The 14,008-nt window shown below is 43.9% G+C and overlaps 1 protein-coding gene across 2 annotated transcripts in view; it reads left to right on the forward strand.

The window, feature by feature from the left end:
• LOC138515804 (broad substrate specificity ATP-binding cassette transporter ABCG2-like) overlaps window positions 1–14,008 on the forward strand; it is a 961,595-nt gene that overhangs the window by 904,236 nt on the left and 43,351 nt on the right. For both annotated transcript variants that reach the window (XM_069630540.1, XM_069630541.1), the window contains one exon: window positions 6,622–6,691. In XM_069630540.1, coding sequence (XP_069486641.1) covers window positions 6,622–6,691 — 70 coding nt within the window. The remainder of the gene's footprint in view (window positions 1–6,621; window positions 6,692–14,008) is intronic.

A 14,008-nucleotide genomic window follows, 5' to 3' on the forward strand; every position in this document is an offset into this window, starting at 1 on the left:
CTCCTGCCATGTGTGTAACTGTCTTTGATTTTGTTTTCGGGTCCCAGACCCACTTTTAAGCTTCCCCAGACCTCTAACATCTTCTGGTGAACCCACATACCTGTTCTCCTCTTCTTGAACAGTACCAGCATTTCCCCAGTCACTGTGTTGCTCGTTGAGGCTTGACAGCTTTTTGGAGAGTGGCAGTTTCTGCAGCACTCCGTGCAGCCTCTCTCCTCTCCCGGCTATGCAGCCCGCACTGCAACTGGTTAACCGGAGCCCAGGTAGCATTGAGGTAAGTACCGGCACCAATGCACTCAGTTGTTGGTGCTTGGACCTTCGTCGGCCTTTCCTCTACCTTGCTCCGTGGCTTCTGATTCGTCTTCCCTCTACTCGCTTGGTGCAGGCAACCCGCTGTGCCTTCTCAGAGACCTGTTTTCTCGTGACTCCTTCTCGGGAGGCTTGTCTCGTTCAGGCGTCTCTCGTTGCTGATTGACAGCTGAGTTTGTTTTAAACTCCTGCGCCGGCCGCTGCCTCCATCCCAGCATTTGACATCTCGGAATAAACTAGACTGCTCACTTTGTTTCTTTGAAGTGATCTTCCTCGTCCAGGTACTACCTTTTGCCTCTGAAGCGGGATGCTTAAAGTCTTTGGATATTTCAGGTTTGTCAAGGGTATTGAGATGGTAAACCTTACAACAGAGTATATTAGTTCTCCCTACAGGGTGGGGCTCTGCATTGGAGAAGCGGCCCGGATTATCAAGATGGATGAATACCGCATTCCCTGAGAATAATCGTCCCTAATTCCATAAGGGGCTTTCCTCCCTATCCTTCCTCAGAGCACCACCCCAGGGGGATTATTGTACTGTGGATGTACCGCCCTGGCCCCCTACGAAAGGTCTCCCCCAGGGAAGAAGGGACGGCACCCTCGGATTCGTCACACCTCCTTAAACTATAATCATTCTACCAAAGTAAAAATATGCTCAGCTTCTTTTTGTCCATTCTCGTCTGTTTGTGCAAAGATAGAATGTTGTTTTTGCTCCACTGCATGTATAATGTCCACCAACAACATTTATCAGAAGTCATCTTTATAGAGAAGAACTGTGAAGTAACAAAACAATGCCTTATGCTTTGATCTTTTTTTGCAAGTATGATTCCACTTAAAACTTTGATTACCTCAACCCCGCAGAGCTTTCTGTCCCTTCAAAAGTCTGAAGTCCACTGGTACCAAAGTGGTACTTAGAAGAGTGAAAGGGAGTGGTGACTGGGATACATGGTCTTGTATGAAAATAATTTAGCACTCAAATTTAATAGCAACAGGGCTGTCAGCTTTATTTGTAAGCAAGGAATGAAATCAACAATAGTAACCCCATCTAACAAAGTAGCTTCCCCAACCAAGATTCCACACACTTTTATCATTTTCTCACCAACACGATAACTACTAGATATATTTAGGTTTGTTACTCGTAACATCACATTCTAGTATGATTCTCACAGTATGTCAACCTTGAAGATGTTGCTATGTTAGGAGAGACCCCTCTTTTGCTTGTACCTTTCTAGTTAACCTAGTCACATGACAATCTCTCCATCACCTTGTAGCCCTACATCCCTACTCCAGCGAGTCATATGGTCCATACTGAAAACTTCTACCCTCTTGCATACCGCTATATCACGTGTTATTCTTTTTACACTCTTTCCGAAGCAGAGTCCTGCTCTGGACGTCTGCCACTTTCTATTTGAACAGCCTCATGGGCTTTACCGCTTCTAAATGACAACTAATCATTGGACCTTTCAGCACTGCTACTTATGATATTGCATTCAAACATTGCTATTGGTGCTGTTTCGTAATACCAGACATAACATTTCATGTATTCAGACTCAGAGCTTGCTAAAAGCTGCTTCCACAATCCCCCCTTCCTCCTTGTAAGCACAACCACCATAGATCTGCATTTCATCAAACCATATGTCCCTAATCGGGCCCATAACAGGAGCATTTATTAAACTATCCATGACTAAACAAAGTTTGCTAAATGCAGTACAAAAATACATATGTATGTTTCTGAGGCTTGTGACTTTACTTAGATTGACATGCTCTGCATAGGCTACTATCTAGAGGTTGTTCCAGAGTGCCACAAGTGGTTTTCTTCAAAAATGGAAAGGGTGTGGACAGGAGCATTCCTGTTGTACTTTCCCTACTCTATGTGTACAGGTACCCATGATCCCACCCAAGTGTTAACGTGCACAGGTTGTTTATTTCACATTTAAGTGGGGTGGAGTTAACCTTCTCCACTCTACTCCATACAGCAGATGTTGCTTGACACTTAAAAACATTGCATCATTCAGACACAGAGGAGCAGCCGGCCGAGGTGGAAGTGGACGGGAGCGGCTGCAAGCGGGGCTCTTCCACTTAGTTTTACTGTTCCGATACTTTTATTTTAAATAGAAACCGTGCTGGAAGGGTCTACTTTTAAAATAAAAGTATAGGAAGAAGTTTAAACTTGTACGAACATTCCCTTAAACAGCAGGTGTTTGCTTAGGGGTTTGGATTGCGTGTGGGAGGCGGCATTGGCAATGGGGTTGCTGGGGAGTGGGGTCAGACCAGCAGGGAACATAGTTCCACTACTTCTTTTTGTACACTTTGACCACTGACAGCCAGCATGTTATCACCTGAGACTAATCGATGGAGCTACACAATCATCAACAGGTGTACAGTAGGGAGGGATATGATCAAATACTCCTCCACTGGCGTTTGAATACCTTCATTAAACACTTATTTCTAGCCTCGACTCTCGGTTTTCCTATGGAGAATATGCCTTTTAAATTCTTCCCTGAGTTTAACTCAAAGTTCCCTGAGAAGAATGCACAGAGTGTGTAATAACTGCCCTCCAAGGGTCCATGGCAAAGAAAAGTGCTTGAAGTGCAAAGGTTTTAAAGCTAAATCCTTAAAAGAGCACTTGTTTGTCATAGAGTGGAAGGGGAACTATTATCAGTCTGCCCATTTATGTGCAAGAGGAACTGGGCCCTAGAAACCCCCTGCCCAAAGAACAGAAGACCCAGCCATAAGACAAAGTTCACTGTCGTTATTAACAATTCAAATGACAGGGATCACAACATGAACAATGCAAAACTCTCCAAGTGCTCTCACTCACCAAGCGCCTGACGTTCCATTTTGTCAACCTGTAACGTCACAAAAATGAGGTTACATCCCAAAAACGTAACAGGGGAAGGGATTGGTTAGTGAGGCGAGCTATATATGCATTCCATAAGGGGTTAGTATGATAGTATGGTAAGCCATATCTTGTGGAATACAAAGTTACAGGTTAGTGTAAAGGTGATTGGCCGATGCAACATAGTGTATGCTTAGCGTGGAAGGAATTTAGCGATTGGGCAGAAAGGGTCTTCTCAGCCTTGAAGCCTTGGATATTTACCAGGCCAAGGTGATGGAAACTACCATGAAGATGCTGCCAAATTCCCAACAAGTTACCATCTCTGATCTCCTAGGCCTTGAGACATAACATTCAGCTTTACACCTGTATAACTGTTGTGTCTTCCTGTCTTTGGTTCGATGGGAACAGCCACCTCAGTCCGACACAAATTAATAGGCTCTGTCTTGATCACATGTGTGACGACCCCAGAATGGAGCTCCTCTGCTTGTAATTGTGTAGATTAACGGCTGTATCCCTCACCAGTGTCCTATCTCTTCTGTTAATTTGAAACTTTCCTTCCCTACATGTCCTTGGCGAGGCTGTGCATGGTGTGCACGCTGGAAGCCTGGACTGCATGCTGCAGCAGGATCAGCCTGTCAGCCTTTCGGTGTAAGCTGAAGTTCGTCTTGCTTTTCCCATTCACCCCAAAGTACCGATGGCTTCCATCTTTATTTGCATGGCCATCCATGTTAGTTACGGTTGGGCATCAGCAAGCAGTTATTTTGTGTCTTTATGCGTCTTGCAGTTTCCAAGTAACAAAATGTATACATGTATCAGTCCTCTATGTGAGTCATGAACATTTGCTTTGTGTCTATCAGTGATAAAACGAAATATCTGCGTAACGTTGTGCAGGGTTGTCTATATGCTTCATCCATGTCATGATGTCAGTTGTGAAATCATCGGCGTTCTTTGAGGTTGCAGTCAGTTGACCTGTTCAATTGATGACAGCTGTATCTCTTCATACTCTCGTTCGGGTACTATCTGAATGGTTCTCTGAGTGAGTAGTCCTTCGCACACCTGCGATACATCAGGGATATGGAGTAAGGGCCCAGAAGTGATGCACACCTCTGATTTCTCTGTCGCTGGGCTACGAGTGAGATGGGTGTAATGAGGGCCTCGTTTGGGTCTCCCTCTCCAATCCCCCCTCTGGTCTACAAGTCGGGCACACTATCTAGATGACCCTCTCTATTCACATGCGGCCTTGGAATCATACCTTTGCCACTCTTCCCAGATGTCCATGGTACTTCACATGCCTGTCTAAACTCCAGGTCATATGACGGCAGTGTCCATCAGTATTAGACCATACCCATTTTCCCCAATAGTTGCATGGATCTGGGGGAAAGGAGAACATTGTACCTGGCGGGAACAGAGGGCACTCCGTCAAATGTGATTGCAACACGCCAAGATTCTGTATCTCTCCATCAGCTTTCATCTCTACATCTAATTCCCTGCACCCAAGTGAATATACTGTAACAGCACCACAATGCCCTAGGGCAGCTGTGGGCTTTATAAATGGAAATAAATAAAATAATATTCTCATCCCTATCGTCTTTTCAGTGGTCTACTTGCACTGTGTTATAGCTACTCTGATAATGCAGAAGGCAACTAATGCCAGCACTAAGGCTGCAATCAGTGCCTTCAGACCACTAGCCATCCCTGATAGTATCCAGGAAAAGATATATGTGAACCAGTCTTCATCTTCTTCCACTGGGTTTATCACTATCTCCATTTTAGCATGCACGTCTGATAAGTGTATGATTGTCTCTGTTACTGTCCCATTCTCTCCATCGTGGGAAGGCACGCACATATAGCAAGAAGGCCTTATCTTGGCCGCAAATGCCTCCTTCCATAGCTGTGAGAAGATTCAGGATGTATCTGTTCTGTAAAGTCATCAATCTGGTGGTTCTCAACTCTTTGTTCATGGCGTGAAACCCCTGGACCATCGAGTTGATCCTCTGCAACAGATCCCACCTGGTGTTTGGAGCCATTTGGCATTCAGATTGACCTGAACGCCTGGAACGATTGACGCAAATAAACATCTCAGTCCTGCTGAATAATCTGTGTTCGGGTGGTATCGCGTCTAGTGCGTCTTCCATTTTTGTCGACACATAGTTTCCTCTCTTTACTTTTGTCAACTCTACAGATCTTTTCTTCCTTTGGTGTGTGTTAATTTTAGGGAATCCATTTACTTGTATGTCTTTTAAAGGCACTACCAGTACTGGTGTGTTCAGCTGTACCAGACAGCACATCCCTCCGTAGTTTGGCGGTAGTTGCATGCATGACTTGGATGCTCAGGCCCATTAGTGATCCATTAACACTGCAGTTCCGACCCTTATGTCTGGTATCTTCAATATCCATTTGCATCCTTTATCCTCTCCAACCTTCACTGGACCATCATTCTGGAAACACAAGGAATCACGCTCGAGTGGTATGATTGGCATGGAACCATTTTCACCCGTTTTCCACCCATGTGAGCAGATTTGCACTTGCTGCCCACTCCTTGAGGCAATCGTCATTTCCCTTCTGCACCACTTGTACTGGAACTGTCAGAAGTGTGTGTGCTTTGCACCCTAACATTCCTTCCTTCCATCCTTCTCCTGTGAATATTTGTCCATATACTAGTAACTGGGGTCTTTCCCAGCATCCTGGCATTCCTCCCATCTCTCTTTGTCCTGTCTTTGGGCATTGCAACCGATTTTTTGTCACAAAGGTGCATCTTTGTCTGAGCACTACACCACCGTGTGTGCAGAACGCTATGCACCTTCAGACCCATGTCGCTCTTCATCTGTGGACAGGCCTCTGTGTGAGTGTTTCAGTTCCCTGTCGCATCCAGAGGTGGTTTCTGGACATCAGATGATTTTCTTGTGCTGTTTTCAATTAGTATGCACCATTTCATTCACTCTGTAATCTATATAAAGTCTGGTCGGTCATTTTGCTTTTATTTCATTGTATTTGGCACATTGAGGGAATAGACAGAAAATGTACATGAGATTGTTGCACCACATAACCTGTACTATTACTGATGTTTTGTTCTTCTAATGCCACAAATACTGACTATTCATTCTCCCAGAGCTGTCCTGAGCGGGTGTATGGCTCTTGCATGGAGTGTATCTTGGTGGGCTTTCCTAAAAAGCTGAGCCTTGCTAACACTTGGGTTTCTGACAGTCAGCCTGTCCTTTAATGAAGCAGTGCCACATCTTCAGAGATGATTTTACGACACCTTTAGGGTCTACGGCTGAGCATGATCTAGTAATACTACAGACCTATATGAGTACTCCTTCAACGTGCTAGCCTATCCTAGCTTTGTTTGTCTGTTTCTTCTTGCGGGGTGTCAGGTTGTTCCATGCAACGTCTGAGTTTGCTCTCAAATTGTTACATTAAAATGAATATGCTTCTGATATTGACTGGTTGCATTCATGCATTACTTTCCCTGCAAGGCTCTACAGGTGAATGAATTCCCTGGCCTGATATTTTGCAACAGCATCGCCAACAACAGCAGCGCGGGAAGTACCATCCTTGAGAGTGCAAATGGAAATTGCAGCATTGCTTCCCAGGCCAATGCGTAAGTATTTGTTTTGCATTGCAAGTTATCCAACATGGCTGCGTTTGAGTTTGTAGTATTTGCAGGCAGCGTCCCGCTACCTGTGCAGCAAGTTATATACAGCATCACTGTGCATTTATGTTAGAGTAATAAGGCTCCACGGGGTTCTGCAAATCAGCCACAGTGGTGGCAGCATCAATGCAAGCGTCTATCACATGCAACAATGTTATTTTTTAAAGTGAACATTAAACTCGTTTTGAGACTCGTTGGATTGTTTCACAATTGTGCCATGAACCTGTGAACCACAGCACAAAAAAGCTTAATAGGAACACAATTGCATTTGGGATTGCTTGTTTTTTTCCGCAAACTAGAAAGCGCGTTCCTGTGCAGTGTGTTATGGTTTGCATTGGCTCAGCCTGTCTTTCCTTTGCCACTGTTTTCCTTCAGAAATGTGTCTCTTTCGTGTATGCCTCTCGTACCAATGCACAGTTTTTCCTGTGGCATTGTCCCACTCATGGGCGTAATCATAGGGGGGTACAGGGGGCTTTGTCCCCCCCCCAACTTCTGTGGCATGCCTTTTTGTCCCCTGCAACTTTTGGAGGGAGGGCAGGGGGGCTGCAATCAGCAATTATGTAATTGGACAGCGCGAGCGCGGCTGGGGTGCCCAGCAAGGCTTGTGCTGTCTCCTTGCATAATGCTGAGATGCCTGGCAGCCGTGCTGCAACACATTCAGGGCTGGCATGCCCTGCATGGCTCAGTCCCTCACCCTGGCTGGCCTGACTCAAAGTCAGCAGCCAGGGTGCGGAACTGTGTGTTGCAGGACTTGGCGCCTGTGCTGCCACACTAGCAGCAGCACTTCCAGGGGCTGCGGTGCAGAGAATCGCTTTCCAGCTTTGTATTTGTGCGACACACAGACAGGAACTAGGAAGCTCATTCAGCTTGCTGGTTTCGGTCTGGAGGTGCGTGAGTGCGAAGAGGTTAGGTCGGTGTAACATGAGACGTGGCCCAGACGGCATTTGAAAGCAGAGCAGAGCTATTTACTTTTTTTAAAATAATTTTTAATTGTGTTTGTGTATGTTGGTTGGGGGGCTGGGATGCGGGCTGACCCTAGTGAGGGATGTGTCACATTTGGACAATGTGAGCAGAGCTCACAGTACATATTAAGGCCCCATGTATGAAGGCACACTAACAATAACAAATGTATTCTCCGGTGCAGGCCACAGCTATGCAACGCCTCAAAAATTAGTCTTGCCACTTTTCAGAAGCTACTAAAGCACCACCATCCTAATTTCAAAAAGAAGTTGGCGGAAGGTGCACCCTCCCCAAGTAGAGTGGAAATAGTCAAGCTGAGAAAACCTGTGACCCAAAACTGTCGTACTCTACTAATAATTCTGTGAAATTAATTTGAGGGCTATAGGCATTCCAAACATGGTGAACTTTTTTTATTAAGCAGTTTTTGCTCTAGATGCGCAGAAGGAACGGTATGGAATTTTGTGTTAAAATCACACTTTTAGGAGCCCTGTATAACTTTTCCCCCTGCCACCAAAAATAATCTTCACCAAACAGGCAAAAAGTATTTCGAGTTTTGCAGAAACTTTTTCAGGACGGTTTGGTGCAAATTGGTAAATGGGTGTCATGGTTCAGGTTACTGGCCACAAAAAACTGCTTCACTTACCAAAATAAGCAGGGGAGTATCCAAAATTGTAAGAGTGGGGTGGGGGAGGGGTGAGCAACGAAATGCAGTCTGTGGAATTCCACATGGTCTCATTGGCACCCCCAAACCGCCCACCCCCGCCCCAATCTACTTTTTTGCTAACATTAGTGGAAGATAGCATTTTAACACACAACAACAAAAGTAAAAGCGCAGGATAATTCCAGATGCAGGAGACTCATTTATTAGAGCTCTGTCCAAGCCCTCTGAGCCAAAATACATGCAAACTTCCTAATTATTATATGGATTGCACCAACAGAAGTGACATCACAGAAAAGGACATTGCAAGGCGCATCATCAGTCCTTGATACTTGGAGGCACCATGCAAGTGACTTCAGAATAAGTGACCATGAATAAGCCAAGTGACAAATAACTTTGTGGTGCATACTACATAAATTGCACTTTTGTTATATGTGGAGCAACTCTATAGTCATTAGGCTTTTCAATTATAATAACATTAAACATTAACAAGCTTTGAAGTGCTTCAGAGTCACTTTCAGAGCTGCAGATAAGGCACAATGTGATTAAATGATTTGCTTAGGATCACACACTTGCTTAAATGATGAAACTGGGATGTGGACAATGTAAGTGACGGCGCACTTCTTTCCAGGTTTAGTTGATGTAGATATTTATTAAGGTTTTGCTTTACATTTCATGTGCTTAAATAATTATTTATAGCAATGCATTGGAAGCAAACCACATTACATAATAAACTAGCCTTTGATAGTACACTAACCATACACTATATACATTGTCATAGAAATATGTTGAGCAATGGGAGTATGACTTTAGTTTTGTTCTCCCCATACTACATGCAAAGCATCATGTAGATTAATGTGAGCCTAACAAATCCCCCTTGGGTTTTAAAGCCATAGTCATTATTTCATAAAGCATGCAACATTATGCACCCTTCTCACTTCTGATCACTCCCTCCCATTCACATTTCTAAAGGGACAAAAGTCCCTCTAATAGTAACCCCCTCCCTCCCATCAGTGCCTAATCACTCATATTTTAATGCTTATTTGATACAGAGCAACATGAGGACACTCTGCTGCCTGGAGCTCCTTGGGGCATTGTCCTGGCAGCAGGACACCTCTACCATTCAGAATGGGTAAGGTGTCTTGCTGCCAGGATAATGAGCGTGCTGAGCAGGAATTGCTCAGCATACATTGTCCTGCCAGTGACACCTTTGCCGCTGGGCCCCCTCTTGGATGTGCCGAATGGGAGAGGTGTCCCAATGACAAATGTCCCGGTCTGGCTCTTAAAAGATCCACGGGGCAGCCTCCCCCTTTCTCCCGCCTCTCCCGCTTCCACTGCTTGGAGCCATTTGAACACACGAAAACATACCTTAATTTTAATCTGTCAGAATCTTGTAGAAAAATGTATCAGCACATACACATATAAGGTGCTGTTCGGTACCCAAGTTTGGAGATATATGGCATTTAAAAATTGATACCAAGTATACTTGGTCACCCACTGCACTGCATTAACGATGGCTTCTGCCTTTGAATTAAAGGAAAAATCAAGGGAATTGCTGACATTCCAGTGAATCTGTTCCTTTCAGCTATGACTTTATAGTTCAGCTAGGGCAAGTTAAATTAGCCCTAAATTTCAGGGATCAGGGGGTGATAAAGTCTGGTCTGCTCGATGAACGTTGCACCACTGTTTCCATGTGTTATTGTATATGTACATGTAAAGGCTGTGTGCACACAATGTATGTCAATGGAGGTGCTGGGTGCATTTGTGTGTGTGTGAGTGAGTGTATGCAAGCATATGTGTGTTGACTTTTGTGTCTGAAGGAATGATAAATAATGCATTGTTTGTATGTTCTATTGGAATTAAGTTTGTGAATGTTATGTTGTGTCACTCGGTGCATGGCAGGCCAGCTGAAGAAGTGTGAGGGCCCAATTGATTTTTAAAGATAGACCACCAGTCTTATGAAAGTTATAACAGAACGTCAGCAATGGACTCTTGTGGTGTAGAAGTCTAGTTTTATCCCTCAGGGTTTTAGGTTGTTTGCCCGAGGTACAAAATCACAGCAAAATTGCCCGTAGTCATTTTCTCTGCGATTACGTTTTTACTTCAGTACAAAAAAACAAACCCATGTCCCCCCAAACCGCAGTACACCCATAAACCCCCCTACTTACCTTTTCTCCATCCGCCGCTCTACGGTACCCTGCAGCGTCCGATCCATCCATCTAACGCGAGTCGGATCTGATGCAGAGTCCCTTTTCTTCTTTTTTTTTGTTGGGTCCCCTGCCACCAATGCTGAGGAAGCGGGGGGGGACCCCCGTAACCCCTAAAGTAAAAAATACTGAACATGAGGGGTAGGGGACACCCAAGCAACCTCAGCTCTTCATGTTCGGTATCTTAGGCTTCGAACTAATCGTGGTGACTGAATTTAGTCAAAGCTATCATTCAACCAAATTTTATCTAACAATTGAGCCAAAACGATCCCTAAGAGCCAGCAAATCACACCAGCCCGCCACCACACCACTGTCCCCCACAACATTTTCAGCAAAGTTACTCCACTGGTCCCACTGCTATTCCTCACAGGGCGTTGCTAAGCGGTGTAATCTTCTTAGACAGCTCCAGCAATCTCGGGTTGAATTTTCTTGGCACAGGATCAAAAGATGATCCTAAACCTGGCTAAATATGGAGTCACTCCTGAGCAGAATAGGGAAACCGTTAGGGGATACGACAACTGCCACAACTGTGTCATCATGCAAGAGGAAATACATTGGCACTCTCTTTTCCATGTCACCCCGGCAGTATTAATCATGCATGGTGCATACAAGAGGCCTGCTCTTGTTACCCCTGGGACTGGGCCATTGTCATTAGCCGTGGGACCCACACAAGGGCATTATTTGACATATTTTGCTTTGTATACCAGTACTGCAGTACTGATTAAATGGAGCTTTGCTTAGGTCGTAAGAGGTGCTCAAGATACATATTAACTTCAAGGCATGATATCTTCAGCACATTGGGGGTAGGATGCTGTAGAACGGGTGGAAAGTATGGGCCACTCCCTTTATCTACCACAGTCACTCCAGATGTGTCGTATTGTCACCTCTGGGCTCAACCTTTCTGCATGGCACGTGTGTTGCCTGCATCTGGAGAAGGGGCTGTTCCCCAATGCTTGGACAAGAGGATGCTATGACAACAGTCAAAAGAGCCATGAGTCACTTATTACAATTATGTGATAATGCCATTTGATTGAAGTGTGCATTGGGCAAATGGATTAAAAGCAGTAAAGTGATTCAGATTAGTAGTAGAGTGGGATACTTTCATCAAGCGTTAAAAGTGACAGGTGGCCATACCCCTTTATCACACCCCTATACATTTGATTGAACCCCTATAAATGTAATGACCCCCAAAATCTTTTATTTACATTTTATATAAATTCGATAAGAACACTTCTGTAGCGTATATAACATTCAACATAGATTTAACAGAACCCCTATGAATATGAACCCCAATATGTATGGGTGGCACCAAGGCTATGATGATATAGGGGTGTTGTCTCACAATACCATATATAGATGTTATTGTAGGCCTCTACAACACTTGCGCTCGTCAGACTTCTATTAAGCGTGGTGTCAGGAAAACTTTAATTATGAACAGCTACAGCTGCGACTGAGATAAAACAGCCCCCGGCTGCACCAGCGATCCTGATGACAGTTTTATATATATATATATATCTCACTAAAAAAACGTTGTTAACAGGACGTTATTGTTCGAAGTAAAACCGAAAAACCCTTGAAATTCAGCAGTTATGGAAAGCTAAGCAACCATAACTCGCGCCACCACTGTGCACTGCTAAGACTAACACCCAGGACATCAAAGATGACATCAGAAATATCATTGATGACATCACTGATGACATCACATGTACATTTACTTTGCATGAAAAATCTGTAGAAGGTATTCTTATTATAATGTTGACCAAAAAGTGTCATACAGGGCCCCTCTTCGCTTTCCATGGCAGCTTGCAAAAAGCAAAAAGGAAACCCTGTTAACATATTACCATGAACACTTTTTTCTTCCCTTTCAAATGTATCCTAATGTCGAACAACTTTACCATAAAGCCAGTCCCAGGTGGACATGGCCACTGTCATTCAATCTTTTCTCCCTTCTGGTCATGGCCAGTAGCCACATTGTGCGGATCATGCCCTTATACCATGCCCCCGACATTCTGCCCACTCCCCTTGGCTGCAGCCTACCACTCAGTCAATAAACGTATACCGCTACGTTTTTTAACTACATAACGACACTTGTGTAATACGAAGACACTCCCACATCTCCTCACATAACCAACCCTAATGATATTTTACACCTTTTTTGGATGACGTTCCTCTCCAGCGTAGCCAAATGCGCCCATAAGCACCTACGTGCCGTGACGCAGAACCTGAAAATGAACACACAGTGACGTACAACGTAGCACGTCACATTTTAAAATAATAAACTGGTTTTTAAAAGAAAACATTAACAATTTAGAATTTGTAAAGTACTTTTATTTCACAATAAACTGTCTGAGACCATCGGACTATTCCCATTTTCAAGCAAATAGTAACTTTGTTTCTTCGGTCGTCATCGAAAATGTTAATCGTGAGGCACACGTTGTTCTTTTCCCATACACAAAGTATTCATTTTCGATAAAGCAACCGTTTCGGTCGCACAGTGATTTCCAAGACGTTGGCATAAACTTTAGCCTACACCACCATAAAAGATGTTATGTTATTCCTAATGGCCACTCCAGCGTATGGACAAATGGGTTCTGCACGATCGTCCCACAAAACAGTGACGGTTAGGCAGCCGGTCACGAGTACGTGCATCTGGCGTGCACAAAAGCCATCACTTGGCATCTGGAATCCATGGCAAGCACAGTAAGGCAGGATGTAGCTGATCGGAAAACATAACAGAAAATACGTATCAATACCCAACCTTTAGCAAACAATTTCAAAAAAGACAAAAAGAACGTGGAAACTGATACACAAATCGATGTGGTCATACATGACATTTTAAAGAAATATTAGCATTTAACATTGGTGAATCTAGTGATAGCCTACAAACGCCGAGAATCTGCACTCTCCATAAGTTAAAAAAAAATGACAACTACACAGAAAGATAGTACTTCAGTTACATTGCCAAAATTATTGTTCTGGGAATAAAAAATTAAAACTTGTTCCAGTGAAGAGTCATCAAAAGTAAACGTACACGATATTTACCGTCTCCATTGTCTTCATTAAACTCAGACAGCAATGTACTTGCACCAAAGAATCTTCTTGAACTGATATTACATGTGCCTTACAAACGTTTTGAATACATAACCTTATCAAATGGTATTTTTTGCAAACTTTCACTCCCTGCATTCTTACTGAATTTTCTCTTTCGCTCAAGGTCAAAAAACAATTGACCCTTATGGGTTCAGTCGGATGCGTGGGCCTACTGAGCGCGCAACCAAAAAAGCAAAGCAAGTGACCTTCACTCAGAATGCAAATACATTCTGACTTTGCAACAACATGTCTGAATCCATTCATGAGAACTGCTACTCCCATACACTTGAAGACAC

Source organism: Ambystoma mexicanum, chromosome 6q (genome assembly GCF_040938575.1).
Source record: "Ambystoma mexicanum isolate Mex_15411 chromosome 6q, UKY_AmexF1_1, whole genome shotgun sequence".
NCBI lineage: Eukaryota > Metazoa > Chordata > Amphibia > Caudata > Ambystomatidae > Ambystoma > Ambystoma mexicanum.